Genomic DNA, 16720 nt, shown 5'->3' with positions numbered 1-16720 from the left:
TTGTACTAATTTAAGCCATCTGGTACAAGTTTACAGACTCACAACTACCACATCATTTGATGACAAATATCAAGTAGTTCAAGTAATTTTCTTGATCGAGTCCAAAGTAAAAATGGTCAAAGTATGACAAATCAAGGACAATTACTCCAATGAAATTATTTTGATCTGGCTGTTACACAAGCTGTTCTTATAATTCCTGGGTCATAACTCCAGTCCAGATCTTGCTGTTGATCGAGCTCATGGAACTTAGAGATTTGATGAAGGGATATTACTATATATAACATATAAGTATGTCTACGCAGACACTAGTCAGTTTAGGAGGATCCGGACAATTCGCGTATTAACACGAGATTAATGAAGGTTTGTTTTTGGTCCATTGTAAGATCGATATTGGCGTATGAGCAGCGAAATTTTGGCTAAGGAAAATTAATGTTTTGTCTATATGGCTCTTCTTGTAAAGAAACGAAGGAGAGAGGATTATTTTTATCACGGACCTATAGACCTATAAACTGGTTTATAGGTCCGTGTTTTCATTATATATTTTTTTATAAAATATATTTGTTGCCAAAATAGTAATACACAGTAATATTTATAATTTGTTAGGAAAACTCCTTTAGTAAATAAAATGGTGTTTGATTGAAACATATTCATTGCATGGCGATATATTTACACACTATATGATGAAGAAAACAACAAAGAGACAGAGACAGTGCAATGTACAAAATTACCTATGTCATATGAAATGAACATGCAAAGGGATTGGGCCACGAGATTGTTCTTTTTATATGGACGTAAGCTTTGGATGGTGATGTTTTGTTCTGATTTTTTTAACACTCGAACAAACAATAATCCTTCATATAAAGTGTGCTGCATTTTAAAAAAGTATTTTTTTTAGAAAAAAAAAGCATAAGTGAAGGATTGTTCATTTTGAGTCTTAAGTCACCCTATATCACCCTTAGTTCTTAGTTTTGTTCTATGTTTTCAAACATTCCTTTCGTCTTCTTCTGGGGTCTTCTATATTGAGCTCTGAATGTTTTGGGTAAACAATGTAGCTAACTTCGTACGCACTTGCTAGATCAAACAATCATACGCCAGCAGTCTCTACGAATTTTGGTATATAAAGACTTAAGTTTCCTGTAAACAAAAATGTAAAAAAAAATAGGTCTACACACATCCGTTGGGTGTAATTATGGCTTGGCCACGTTGTGATGTTATTACTACTTAGCGTATTTAAATTCCATAGGTGACATGAGATATACTAGTTATCGCAAATCCTGCCGCATGAATCCATCCATCTGACGATTTGGAGGAAATGGAGTGAGATCTGAATGTGTTGTTAATAAACATTAACGTAAAAAGAGCATATTTTGCACAAAAAGGTGTAACTCTATAAAATATGTCCTTATTACCAATGATATTACATGTATACATTTTTTAGTTAGTTTTATCGTGTTTGAATAAAAGAAAATCAGTAAGCAGTATACTGAGTTATGACTTTCCATATATTTTGTTGTGATTACGCAGTTTATTGACTGCGAAGCTGTTGATTATTGACGGAGAGAGTTTCTAACTGCAGCATTGGCTGAGAAACTGTTTGTTTATTGACCTAGAAACTGTGGTTGTATTTTGTTGACTGATAAACTGCAGTTTGACTGAAAAAATGGGTTTTTGACTAAGAAACTGCGTTTGTTTAATTAATGACTGAGAAATTGAAGTTTGACAGAGAAACTGCGTTTGTTTATTGACTGAGAAATTGAAGTCTGACCGAGAAACTGCGTTTTTTGACAGAGAAATTGCGTTTCTTTATTGACTGAGAAATTGAAGTTTGACCGAGAAACTGCGTTTGTTTATTGACTGAAAAAATGAAGTTTGACTGAGAAACTGCGTTTGTTTATTGACTGAGAAAATGAAGTTTGACTGAGAAGCTGCGTTTGTTTATTGACTGAGAAATTGAAGTTTGGCCGAGAAACTGCGTTTGTTTATTGACAGAAAATGAAGTTTGACTGAGAAACTGCGTTTGTTTATTAACTGAGAAAATGAAGTTTGACTGAGAAGCTGCGTTTGTTTATTGACTGAGAAATTGAAGTTTGGCCGAGAAACTGCGTTTGTTTATTGACTGAGAAATTGAAGTTTGACTGAGAAACTGCGTTTGTTTACTGACTGAGAAAACGAAGTTTGACTGAGAAGCTGCGTTTGTTTATTGACTGAGAAATTGAAGTTTGGCCGAGAAACTGCGTTTGTTTATTGACTGAGAAATTGGAGTTTGACTGAGAAACTGCGTTTGTTTATTGACTGAGAAAATGAAGTTTGACTGAGAAGCTGAGTTTTTTTACTGAGAAACTGAGTTTCTTTCTTGACTGAGAAATTGAACTTTGACAGAGAAACTACGTTTGTTTATTGACTGAGAAACTGAAGTTTGACTGAGAAACTGCGTTTCTTTATTGACTGAGAAACTGAAGTTTGACTGAGAAACTGCGTTTTTTTGACGGAGAAACTGCGTTTGTCTATTGACTGTGAAAATGAGGTTTGACTGAGAAACTGCGTTTGTTTATTGACTGAGAAAATGAAGTTTGACTGAGAAGCTGCGTTTGTTTATTGACTGAGAAATTGAAGTTTGACTGAGAAACTGCGTTTGTTTATTGACTGAGAAATTGAAGTTTGACTGAGAAACTGCGTTTGTTTACTGACTTAGAAAATGAAGTTTGACTGAGAAGCTGCGTTTGTTTATTGACTGAGAAATTGAAGTTTGGCCGAGAAACTGCGTTTGTTTACTGACTGAGAAAATGAAGTTTGACTGAGAAGCTGCGTTTTTTGACTGATAAACTGTGTTTGTTTATTGATTGAGAAATTGAAGTTCGAATGAGAAGCTGCCTTTTTTGACAGAGAAACTGCGTTTCTTTCTTGACTGAGAAATTGAACTTTGACAGAGAAACTACGTTTGTTTATTGACTGAGAAACTGAAGTTTGACTGAGAAACTGCGTTTCTTTATTGACTGTGAAATTGAAGTTTGACTGAGAAACTGCGTTTTTTTGACAGAGAAACTGCGTTTGTTTATTGACTGAGAAATTGAAGATTGACTGAGAAACTGCGTTGTTTGACTGAGAAATTGCGATTGTTTATTGACTGAGAAATTTAAGTTTGACTGCGAAACTGCGTTTTTTGACTGAGAAACTGTAGTTCATTGACTGAGAAATTGAAGTTTGACTGAGAAGCCGCGTTTTTTACTAAGAAACTGCGTTTGTTTATTGACTGAAAAATTGATGTTTGACTAAGAAACTGCGCTTTTTTGACAGAGAAACTGCGTTTGTTTATTGTCAAAGAAACCACGGTTTATTGACTGTGAAACAGCAGTTTATTGACTGAAAAACTTCACACACCATCCGCAACCATTGGCAACATTCTTGATCTAAAAAAATATTAATAGTAAGTCAAAATGTTTTTGCATTTTATTAAGTAATAAAGTATAGTAGTAAATATTATACATGAATGCACAGTGAAAACAATATTGCAATATTGCCTATTTTCTATCGAACAATCCAGGTGAAAAATGATTGGGGTTATAAAGTCTGAGTATCAATTACAAGATTATTTGTCGTTGTCAAAAGTATAATATATTCTACAAACAAGGTTAACGTGCTCATATTTTTTTTTTTATAAATGTATGCAAATGAAGTTGAAAGGGTAATATTAAGCTGTGCAGTTGGTCAATCAGTCTATTTCCCTAAGTTCAAGTGTAGTTTAAGCTCAATCATTCAAAGATGTCTGTTATTGATAATAAACTGATTCCTTATTTCACATTCGATTTCAATTAAGAAAATTGCACAATTTTTGCATTTAAAATATTTATACTGTGTTAATTAGTTTCGCTGAGGGTGATAATCAAGAATATACAATTGCATAAGAAATACTTATGGAATTATTCATTCATGGAATATATATTAAATTATTTATTCCGATGAAGCTATTTTGCACCCCATAATGTAAACAAATTTTTCAACCTGTTTAAGATCTTGACCATAAAAGAACATAATCATTTTATAGAACAAATCTTAAATCTTTAAAGGTAGTATTTCTTTCTAGAGTTTCTTTCCGAACAATATCATTTGACAAAAAATATAAATGAGTATACATATTATAAAGATAATTTATAGGAGTATTTATTTATATGCTGAGAAATTAAAAAAAAGCATGTACATACACATACATAACCTAAATCTAACATCAAAGGCATTTGACAATCTACATTTATCTGTTTCAGAACTAACCCTTCCCTAAACTAAAATATATGTAATGAAAACCACCTTAAAGCTGCTCTCTCACAGATTTACTGTTTTGACAACTTTTTTTATTGTTTTGTCTTGGAATAAGCTATTTTTTGCGTAAACATCTGCAAACCAGTGATATAAGACTGCTGAGAAAAGATCAGATCACAGATTTTCACAATTCTGTTTGAAAATTATGTTTTATGGCTAAAAGCGTTACTAACCATTTTAGAAAAGTGCATACAACAGCATTTTTTTAACTTAAATATGAAAATCTGCAATCTGATTATTTATCAGCAGTCTTTTATCACTGGTTTCCATGCATTCTCGCATAAATTGACTCGTTCAAAGACAAAAAATAAAATTGTTGTCAAAACGTTCAATCTGTGAGAGTGCAGCTTTAATTTACATATGAAAGAAAAAAGAGGTATACATTTGGAATCAGCATACGAGCATATATCTACAAGTCAATATGACAAAAACAAGGATATAATCAAGAAAATGTTGCATGCAAACAATATCAGACCATACGAAATTAACAAAAAAATCATTTAATTAAAAAATGTCAAATAAAAAATAAAGTTAAACCAAAAAGTTTCAAAGTAAAAAATAATAAACATATTTCATAATAAAACTAAATCGTCCATTATTTATCAATAAACAGCACCAAAAAACAAAAAGTGGTTTTAGTTTGTTCGCTAAACAAAAACAAACCATAACAATTATTTCATATTTAAAAAAAAAAAATTTCTTATTCTCTCCATAAATCAACAAAATTTATTTCGATGATATCAGTTGTCATGAAAACAGGCTCATTTTATCACATTAGCTTTTCTGAACAAGTATAAAAAATAATTGATATTTCAGTTCATTATATTCGTATATTTACAGTGTTTAAATACAGACTCAGATATTTTAATATTATTATTATTATACGACTTCAAATATGCATAGAAATGCATGTGTGTTCCTTTTTTACTATGACCTCAAATTTGTCTGTAAATTTATGTTAAATAACATATATGGCTTTTTTAATACCAGTATTTCAATATTCCTGTTATTTAAATAATGATCAATTCTTATAACATCACAGCTTCATAAACTTTTATTCCTATGGAGTATAAAAGTCTCTAATAATTGTATTCATATCACAATATGCCCCAAATTTGCGCATATATTTCTATTAATTTAGTCTTACACGGTTATACACCATGTTTGTGCTCATATATGCGGTTATGATGTACCTGGTAAAAAACTATCTTATCTGTTCTGTTCAGTATACTAATGGTTTGATATGTATTAGACATAATAATTGCTAATTAAAATCTGCTCCAAACAAAACAAAAATATCACAAAGCAAACAATTACCTGTCAACAGGTAACGCTGGTATAAAACACAAAGTTGGGTATAAAAATATGACAGAGAAGAGTATTTTCAAGTCTCATTGAACATAAACAGAACTACAGTATATCTATCACTTCTATAAGCTTAAAAGTTCTATCTTATATATTATTAGGCCTAAAAAAAAAAAAATGTTTTGTTAGGGTTACATCCTTTTAAAAAATAGGTAGGGTAGGTAGGCTTTTTTTTTTTTTTTTTTTTTAGGCTTTATATAAGAATATCGTTTTCATCATTGGAGAATGGTGTTAAAGTTATCTTCTGTATAAGCATTTAAGGTTAAACTAAATATTGAAAAGCAATTAAAAAAAAACGAAATATTTTTTTATTTTTTTTTTTCAAATTGACTATAAAAACGGTAGGGCGCCTATTCCGTAAGTAGGGTCGGGTAACCCGAACCAAATGTATATTTTTTTTAGGCCTTACAGTAAATCTAAATGCCACGTTTGGCTTACTTTCTCCTCAAATTTATACACAATAGGTAGAAAAAATAAATTCTTATCGAAAAACAAGCATTCAGGAAAAATACACTGTCTTTAAAAATTCTTCAATATATTGAATTATATCCCATTACCACACATTCAAGGTACCAATATCAACTTTCTATAGTTTAGTAATTCTTCAGCAATAAACATGTGTATGTTACTGAAGATCTTAAACTGGAACATCCACAAAGTAAAAAATGACATGTCAATTAATAAAATGCCAGAGATATTTCCAACTAACACTATAATTATAAGTCCCAAGTTGCATACACATATATACAAGCACGCGTGTAAAATTGAACTAAACTGGTCTGAAATAATTGTTCTTTCATATATAACTTTCATTTTTAACATTGTCTTTCCGAACTTTAGATAAACACAATCTCATACTACTAAATATTTCGAGGTTGTCAGCATTGTAGATGGAAGGTCCTACTTTAACTAAATGCATGGAGGTTTGCACTAAATACATTGTGGTTTGCACTTCTACTATATACACAGAGGCTTGAAATCTACTACCGGTACTCAGAAAAGTATCTTCATTAATTAAACTTGCCAAGTTTGACCTAACAAGCGATAACTGTAATATTCATATGGCAAGCGTAGCAAATTTGAGTTAAGCTTATAGTTTAAAATTGCATTTAACAAATACCTTTAAAAGAAATCATCAATATTCCATCAGAAAACAATGAATAAACTTCCAGAAAAACAAAAGAAGCTACCTAAATTGCACTTTGCAGATACACCATGAATCGTGACCACAATATTTATTTTATTTAAAAGCAGCACATCAATATTTCGCAGCGAGTTTTAAAAGGTAATATACTTCATGAAGTAAAGATGGACCTCATTTTAGATACATAAGTGCATAGAGTTATAATACATGCTAAATAGTATGTGCACATCTCTATACAAATTGTATCTGTAAAATACATGCTAAATAGTATGTGCATATCTCTATACAAATTGTATCTGTAAAATACATGCTAAATAGTATGTGCATATCTCTATACAAATTGTATCTGTAAAATACATGCTAAATAGTATGTGCACATCTCTATACAAATTGTATCTGTAACAGTCAATAGTGTTCTATATGTCTGTTTCTTTCTTGGTCATTTCTTCTGGACACAGGTCATACCTGGAAAATAAAGACAAAACATCATGGAAGCAATGCACTGTATTGACTGTATCTCCACACAAAAGTGAATTCATAAATTACCAGGGCCAGTATTCATAAAACATCTTAAGTCATTTCCTAACTTAAGTCATTTTCTTTAGTTTATTATCTCTCTAATCATATGGTATAATGGCTGATTAATTTCAGAATTTCAAGCCATACAACTGCTATGCAGGAAAAAGAGTCGAAAACAAACGTAGTGAGTTAGAACTACATTACACCGGAACCTACCATTCAGTTGTGGCCTTGACGACATCCATGTTAGCAAGATTGATGATGACAACCCCTAGTTCTTTCTGGCTAGAGGAGAAGAGAGATGTATCGTTCTTCACAGTAACCTCCAGTTGTTTCTCCTTCATCTCCTGCGTGGTTATGCTATACTCAAACCTGGCAGAAAATAACACACAAATTTAGGGACATATGAATATTACTGTGCTGTGCTCCTCTGGTTCGAGCTGTTTACTGTGCTGTGCTCCTCTGGTTCCAGCTGTTTCTCGACCATCTCCTACAGGGTTATGTCATACTCTGACCTGGGGAGAAATATACCCTCTAGTATAATCTTTATTTCAATTTATAATTTTAACAAGAATGCTGTGGAGGAAACGCCAACGTCGCTATTTTAAAAAAAAAAAGGGTATAACTCCATAATTATTAAAGGCAGAGTTTCATGCCTTGCTATACATGTGTCTTGTGCAATGTGTGCCAAGGTTAATGATGACACCATAGCTATGACCATACCTCAACTTATTTAAACAAAAACAAGACAAGCATATAGCGAATCTTGTGCTATCAAAATGATGTTTACTCCAGACGCCGCTTATGATACAGGAATGGCTAAATGTCAGGTTGTGGAATTAACAAGGGAATGTAAAGAACAGGCAGGTTCGCAACAGCCCATGTTAACTAACATTCCTATTTAGTTTCATGAGTGTAGGAGCAATTGTGTTGGTGCTTTATGGGACATTAGATTTGTATATCATTTTTAACTAAGGCCTAAAAAAAAATATGTCTGTTTCCTGTAACCCGACGGACCGTAAATTTTAGCCGCTGACCGCAATTTCTTTATGCCCCAAAATTCGAAAAGTCAGATTTTTAGCGATCTTTGGCCTGTGATGACAAAGATAATTTAAATAATGTAGTCGTGTCCGAACTCGTCGCATAGTTACGAACGTTTCCGGTTTGACAAGTATAAAACAATGGCAAAAAGCTTATTGACTGTGACATTAAACTGCAGGGCTTTCAATTGACCGAGCTCCCGGGTTTTGACGCACAAAAATCGTAAATGACCCGAAATTGACGCATCATACATTTGTAGTATGCATCAGTTTTGACCCGGGAGAATTTCGGTGTGAGAGTCGGTATCATCTGAAAGGAGCCTCAATGCATGATCTGAATGTTTGTTTAACCCGCAAGAGCAATTAACACCCGAAGTAACAAGTGATTATCGATCTGGAATCTGATCGGTAACCGTGTTAATTAGCAGCACTCAAACTCGATGACGTAATATTAATTCCGCCCATTATGCAAATTAACGGATACCTTCCGCTTTTTCGCCAAGTGCGATGGTGTTGAAAAACAACAAAGCTAAGATATATTTTGTTCATTTATTCTAAGTTGTTTTTTATATTTATCTCCGGTTAATTTAAAAAACATTCTTATACATTTTTAATGAGTTAAATGAAAAAATAAACATTTTTCGTAGCACATGGTCTAAAAATCGCGGGAAACAGGTGCAAGCTAACTTCCTGTCAATTTTAATGAAAGTAAAAGGAGAACTGCGTAAATCGTTGTCAGTGTTACAGTTAAGTTCTATAACAAAACAGTATTGTATAACAGTTATGGTTATGCCATTTATGAAAAATACAATGTTGCAATATTGGCAATAGGAACGTTGAATGTTTTTGTTTACTTCCGAAAAAAAAGATATCAGGGTCTACACTGTAGTTAAGGTTCAAGTATTAGTGTCCAAGCAGTGAAATGCGTAGACCATGGTTATACACTGGTGCCATAGACCTGTACAATTCTGACAGCGCTCTAAGAGTTAAATGGTTTAGTCATAGATTCTAGTCATTTATCATTCAAAATATTGATTTATATATGTTTTGTGGAGATTCTTGCCACGTTCATATTGTAACAGCTGTTTGATGCTAGTCAGATTTTATAGTCTAGTTATGATTCTTACCATGTCTAGCCAACTATTTATTTTATAAAAGTTGTCATGTACACTTAATTGTAATACAATTTGATATTATTACACAGTCTATTTTAAAATAGTTTGTGCAATAATATCATATTTTATTACTACAAAATGTATGCATTTTGAAAGTTTTGTTTAAAACATTTGCCAAAAATAAATTGTCTAAATGTTATTTGATTCACTTTTTCACTGGGTTATATTTGCAAAGTGAAGATGAACTGCTTCCCTGGTGAACATACTGACAATGCTCAAAATTGCACATGTATAATGTTCCCATCGCTGGGAGTCGAACCCATCGACCGGGACTACTTTATGATAAAAAAATTTAACGAAATAAATCAGAGGGATGATTAAATAAAACTGTCTTTTCCGAAACTGCTTACTCGGAAACATCAATCATTGCAAAATAGTACTCAAAAGTTGAGATAAAAATGCAGCCGTAGAAATTCACCGAAGAAGTTCATTGCAGGATGTTGCTTCATATAACATTCAAGTTTCATTAAATTCTAGCAGCTAGTTACTGAGAAACGGCTGCAAACAATGATTTTTAATAAATCAAGGACAATAACTCTAAGGAAAATTGACCAATCCAAAAGAAAAATAGACAGGCATCATCACAGTATGTTGGTTCTTATTTATTCCAAGTGTCATGAAATTCTACCAGCTAGTTGCATAGAAAAGGCTGCAAACATGGATCTTTTAATAAATCAAGGGCAAATAACTCATATAGAAATTACACAATCCAAAATATAAATAAACAGGCATCATCGCAGTATGTTGGTTCATATTTATTTCAAGTTTCAAGAATTTCTACCAACTAGTTACTGAGAAATGGCTGTAAATGAGTTTTTTTCAAAAAATCAAGGGCAATAACTCCAAGTACAATTGACCAATCCAAAAAAAAATGAACAGGCATCATCCCAGTATAGTAATTCATATTTATTTTAAGTTTCATGAAATTCTGCCAGCTAGTGACTGAGAAATGGCTGTGAATGTGCATTTTTCAAAAAATCAAGGGCAATAACTCCAAGGACAATTGTCCAATCAAATTTTTTTTTGGACGGGCATCATTCCAGTATAGTGGTTCATATTTATTTTAAGTTTCATGAAATTCTACCGGCTAGTTACTGAGAAAACGCAGGTGACGGACGGACGGACGGAGAGATGGATGGAAGGACGGACGGACAACGCCATTTCAATATCCCCCTCCCTATTTCATAGGCGGGGGATAATAATGTATCATTAACAAGTCAACCTAACCAACACTTACGTCTCATCGAAGGTCGGGTTTAGGTTATTGTTGACGACCTTGGTTTTGCGTTTACTGCTGCTTGACTTGTCAGGGAGAAGGTACATCTTCACATATGGGTCGGAGAAGTTATCCTTGTCACATGCCAGCAAGCCACTGAAAGAATAAAGGTTGTGTTTATGAAGTGTTAATAAATGTTTAAAGGCATATGTACTTGTTTATATTAGCGAACAATCCTTAGAGGTTTATTAGATTAATATGGCATTGTTAAGGACCCATGAAATATGACTAACATGCTTTTGAGTATACCCCCACCATGAGTTAAATGTCTTACGTACACATATGACTACCATAAGTCACCCCCCCCCCCTCTATCTTACCAGCACTCGAGTTTCCCACTCTGACTTATGTGCACTTGTTGACAACCACCATGAGTTAACTCCTATGTCTTAGGTACACATATGACTACCATAAGTCCCCCCCCTCTATCTTACCAGCACTCGAGTTTCCCACTCTGACTTACGTGCACTTGTTGACAACCACCATGAGTTAACTCCTATGTCTTAGGTACACATATGACTACCATTAGTCCCCCCCCCCCCTATCTTACCAGCACTCGCACTCGAGTTCCCCCCTCCGACTTACGTGCACTTATGGACGACCACCATGAGTTTCCCTCTCTGCATACTGTATCGCAGTGTCAGTTGTATCCTGCCAACACCATGGGAACCCTGTAGACTTCCACTCCTGTAAAGCAAAATCCATACAACATTTTCTGCATTCGTTTAAGAATTTATTTATTTTTTCGTCCTAAGGATGTAGGAACTGTAAGAAAAATAACACCTAATTTGCATTATCAACTTTAATTTTTCCTATAGCTTCAGGATGTTGTTCAAAAACTTACCCCTTAAAACAAAAAGATGTCAATACTTACGTGGATGTGTTCCTCTGTCTTACTTCTGACTCCCTCGCGGGGCCCGGGGACTTGGCTGGGGGAATTATCTGCCCCTTGACATTCCCACTCTTCTCAGAGACAATCTGGAACATAGTTTGATGCTAATTTTCAAGTGTGTCGGTGTATGACTGAACATTTGACTGGATTTGTTCCTGTGCCCAACTATTGTCCCCCTCTCGAGGCCCGGGGGCTGGAACAATCATCTGACCCCAATATCCGGAAAATACTTAAGTCTTGTCGCAACTGTGAAACATATTTTTATCTTATAGATGGTGTTAAGAAAGGCAATACATTCTGATGGTTTAAAGCTTTATTTACATTGGTATTTGGAAAATATTTTTTAAATGAAAGTTATTATATGATATCTATAGAAGGTCATTTACTGCATAAATCTAGAGCAACTTGCTATTTTTAGGTTTTTATTCTCAGGATCATGTTTACTCCTTAATGATATTTCTCCAGAATATCGATGAATGATGCTTATCACCGTAATTTATAAACAAACTGGATGGATACGTGACTAAGAAACACATCAACGGAATCAACAGAGTGCAGCGAGACATCACATCATTCTTTAAAAAATAAATTGAATGATACTAAGTAAACAACATGTAATTTCAGTAGTATTTCAGTAGTATTTGAAGATGCTTTTTATAAACTGTGCTATGTTTCCGAATGCATACATGTGCTGTCATTTTGTTTTAAATGTTTTATGTTGTTTTGATAAAGAAGTATAATAACGCATTATTTATCATTGATTAAACAATAAATCAACAAATATTTTTGTATACAAAAGATCACTCAAACCGAATGTATCGTATTGGTAATGTGTAACTGACATTGGAATCTTCACGACTTAGTATTTCACGTCATCTATAATTCGCGAACGCTGTCATTTTCTGAAAAATGTCAATCCGAAAAAATTGTTATTCCGAAATAACCTTTTTGGTCCCTACGATTTCGGATTAATAGTGTTCAACTGTAGAAGAGTAGAACATTAAATTCTTTGCATTACACCATGCTGTTATGTGGGATAAATGTGTTGAGCATGGAATTAAGAAATGACTAAGAACAAACTATGGTATTTTCCTTATATTGGGGTCTGACCATTGACAGCTCCACTGTCAGTGTGTTTTTTTTTTCTTTTCAATTGGAAACAATGTTAATCTGTTTTTAGGAAAAATGGACAACAGTCTGTAACAGAAAATTAGTTTCAGACAAAGGATTAATATTTAACCCTTACCGGCCCAATATTAGTCGGTGCTGTGGCGGGCTTGATCCCAGCGTTAGGGTCAGAGCTCACTTGGGACACCTTGGGTTTGGAGATTGGGGTGACTCCCTCGTCAACGTTTGTCTCCTGGGCGTCAGCAGTTGGGGACATGAGATTCTCCGTTTCCTGGGACCATTCTGGGCTCTGCTCTGTTGTCAATACCTGAAAGAAGGTAAGATTTATTTTTTACATTGCTCTGATGAAATATCACAATATCATAGCAAAATATATTTAGTTTTAATTAGCTTAATACATAGTGGATATTACATAAATGGGCATGCAACTCAGAGTTTATTTAACGAGTTGAATATATTTCATATAGATTGATATTCTATTTATATCACTGACCATCAAAGTGATGTTCTATTTATATCATTGACCACTGCTGTGATATTCTTTTATATCATTGACCACCCATGTAATATTCTATTTTTATCATTGACCACCGATGTAATATTCTATTTATATCATTGACCACCGATGTAATATTCAATTTTTTATCAAGAGAATGAAATTGATTATTAACATAGCTAATTACACAAATCGCTAATTACACAAAAACGTCCCTATACAATGCACAAATATTCATTTTTGACATCTAGTCAAAAGCTTTGATACTAGTTACATATACACAAAAGATGAGAATGTTATTTCTTACCCGTAGAGCAAATCTGACGGAGATTTCGCTGTTGCCCTCGGCCTTCTTGAGGGGAAAGAAGCGGTCCACTTCAAGATCTGGGGCAGTCAGGAGATTCTTCAGAGGAAATGACAACTCACCTAGAGACTTGTCTGACTTCTTGTCAAACACCTGAATGATCCAGAATGCAAGCATTTACATGATATTTGTCTATGAAAATCAAATTTGCAATAACTTTAAAATGATACCTTAATATAGATCTTACAAGTTTTATCTGAATTATTCAATTCTAGTTGCTACATTACTTTACCTGTTAACATTAACAACTGTGTTATTTTAAATATTTGAAAGATTTGAAACAACTGTTTCAGCTGTACATACTTTATTTTAACAAATACAAGCATTTCATCAAACCTCTAAAATAATCACAAAGATGGCATTTATCATGTTGTTAATTTAAAAATGTTGTGAACAGTCAGCCCATTGTAATACATTGTAGCCATGTTCACAGTCATCTTTACCTTCAGATCCACAGTTTGGAAGTTAGGGTCGTGCACAAGGAACCGAAAACCTTGTTCCCAGCGGGGCTCGGTCGAGTCGTTAACAATGTTACTGGTTTCCGTCTTCTGGCCAACATTGATTGTTACATAGGGGGATGGCTCGGCCATCTTCTTTGTTCTCTGTAAGATTGAATATAACAAAGTCAGATTAAGTCTACATACTTATATAAACATTACCTTCATGTATCATTTTATATTGAGACTGTGGCATTTGGATTTGACACACAAGTAGCTGTTTAGTGCAAGTAGTTATTTACAAAATGCATTGATATCATTGTTGTATGTTATATCTACTTGGATATATACGTTTATTTTTTATCAATCACATGCGGATACCACATAATCGATACAACATTAACCAGTTCTATACATGATCAAGGCTTATTATTAAACTAAGCAATGACTGACAATATAACAGCCATGCTGAGACTATGATATAGATATCTTTAAAATAATGTATGGAGTTCAATTATAGTTTGCATAATCAACCTGCTTCTTTCCTTAAACATTCGATAGTCTTACACAAGAAATGGAAAGGCAACTAGCAGAAAAGTTGAATTCGCAAGAATAAAATGCATTATATTGAACAGGCGTCCCTGGGGGCTATGCTGCTTCTGATAGTTTGTGTTAAAAACCAGATTGCCTGAGCACCCAAACAACTAGAACATCAATCAAGAATATTGTTCTCATGTCAACATTTTGAAGTACAGGAGCAGTCGTAGCAACATGGTCGTACCACTATAAAGTTGTTTCACATTTCAGGACGTCACCCAAGACATATTGTTTTGTCTAGATGCTTAAAGTGAGCTTCAGTATCATGTGATTGTGTGGCTTTAATTTATGATTATTACACCACATTGTAACATGTTTAAAACTTTTATAAAACTTTAAAGTAAAAATATCTTTTCCATACATTTATCGGTAATGCTTCTATTGAAGATGCAATATAGGACATCTTCTCGAATCATGGAACATCTTCATTGAGGTACGACTGCCTGTTTGTATCACGTGTCTCGTTATGACAATGCATACAATCCTATTTCCTATTCCCAGTGTTAGAGCAAGTTACCACACTACTGAGTTTGACCAGACTCTATTCTAAGTAACAAGCACCCAAAGACGCCCAATGATTCAGCATTCAAATAGGTGACTTCGAAATCATCCAGGTTTGAAGACAGAAATGTGTTGGTAGATATTGTGGGACTATACAGGATGGATGTATAACCTTGCTTCTTATTATGTATGACATAAGGCCAATATAGATTAATTGCTAGATTTTCATCCAATTAATTTTTTTTAAATGGGGGGTAACTTCTTTTTCTTTCTTCGTTGCCTGTTTCACCATTAAATATGTGTTCATGCTCCGTCTTATTCCATAAACATACGTTTCTAGGCGAACAACAAACACCATAGTAACAATTCACCTTTTTTTGACGCCTGCTTGTATGAATGAAATTAATTTAGTTCCCAGACAGTATCACACCGATATGCAAATATAGACACCAGCTCAACATTTTTATTCGAGTCATTAAAATTATAGGGGGATTTGAAAAAAGAGCAGGAATGAGAATCTAACAATTACCTCTGTCTTATCTATAGATCTTAATTTGTAATAACACAAATAGTACACTCATTAACACAGCAGTAAAACTTTCACAGCAAGTTACATTAGTACTAATTAGTTGTTTTACTCCAAAACAAACAGTAATGTTGATGACAGACCATACTTTATAAGAAATTTACAGTTTGAATTAAAAATGCCAAGAAGTTAAAGAAGCCATTCTTCCATTCACTTCAAAATTGTCAGAGAATAATAAAAGAAAAAATCATCAAAGCATGGCTTTATGGAAAGAGCAGACATGTTTGACTTGAAAACCTAGACTAAGTGTGTATCTCTTTAAATGGTTATTATAGTACTATTCAAAGAAGCAATTGATGTTAATTGCTTTCACTAAAAGATTATCAAAGTGGCTAAAGTGTAAATTCGAACTAGCTATTTTAACTTATTTTAAATGACTTTAATTATCTTATATATAAGCTCAGTTAAATGTATGTTATGAGGTTTATGTATGCTTTTCCTAAAACAATTCATGAAAAAACTTACACTCGAGTAAAATTATGAAAGAATACAAATATTATCAGAGAAAAATAAATTTCTATGCATACATTAATAAGCATGGGAAATATAATTTTATAAAGAAATTTCTTGTCAAAAAATGACAATATTTAAGGAGGATTATAGACAGTTATTTTGTCTAGCAAATAAATTACTTATAAAATTAGGATGTGCCCTGAGGGGCACTGTCCACAAACTATGGGACCGTAAGGTTTTTCCAAATATGGTAATTATGAAAATGATAGTTGAATTTATGCAAATGAAGTAACTGCAATGGCAAATGAGGTCACGATCATACCGAATAAAAGGAGTCCTGAGAAATACGCTGAAGAAAAATATACATAAGGTAAACTCAGTGTAAAATCAAACTTAAATTGTTAAATAAACAATAACACGAAACTCAAATCTG

General features: G+C 33.3%; 1 protein-coding gene across 2 annotated transcripts in view; it reads right to left on the bottom strand.

Moving 5' to 3' along the window:
- Positions 1 to 3435: 3435 nt before the first annotated feature.
- The window catches only part of LOC128234008 (extended synaptotagmin-2-like), a 36699-nt gene continuing 23414 nt past the window's right edge, over positions 3436 to 16720 (bottom strand). Inside the window, exons 15-23 of one of the 2 annotated variants that reach the window (XM_052947938.1) lie at positions 16610 to 16636; positions 14157 to 14315; positions 13657 to 13806; positions 12972 to 13160; positions 11708 to 11811; positions 11419 to 11520; positions 10795 to 10929; positions 7559 to 7714; positions 3436 to 7288 (exon numbers count right to left, since the gene is read on the bottom strand). In XM_052947938.1, the coding sequence (XP_052803898.1) occupies positions 7240 to 7288; positions 7559 to 7714; positions 10795 to 10929; positions 11419 to 11520; positions 11708 to 11811; positions 12972 to 13160; positions 13657 to 13806; positions 14157 to 14315; positions 16610 to 16636 (1071 nt within the window). In that variant the 3' untranslated portion in view covers positions 3436 to 7239. The remainder of the gene's footprint in view (positions 7289 to 7558; positions 7715 to 10794; positions 10930 to 11418; positions 11521 to 11707; positions 11812 to 12971; positions 13161 to 13656; positions 13807 to 14156; positions 14316 to 16609; positions 16637 to 16720) is intronic. The other variant, XM_052947939.1, reaches the window with a different exon arrangement.

Source organism: Mya arenaria, chromosome 5 (genome assembly GCF_026914265.1).
Source record: "Mya arenaria isolate MELC-2E11 chromosome 5, ASM2691426v1".
Lineage (NCBI taxonomy): Eukaryota > Metazoa > Mollusca > Bivalvia > Myida > Myidae > Mya > Mya arenaria.
This window is presented reverse-complemented; position numbering and strand designations above follow the sequence as displayed.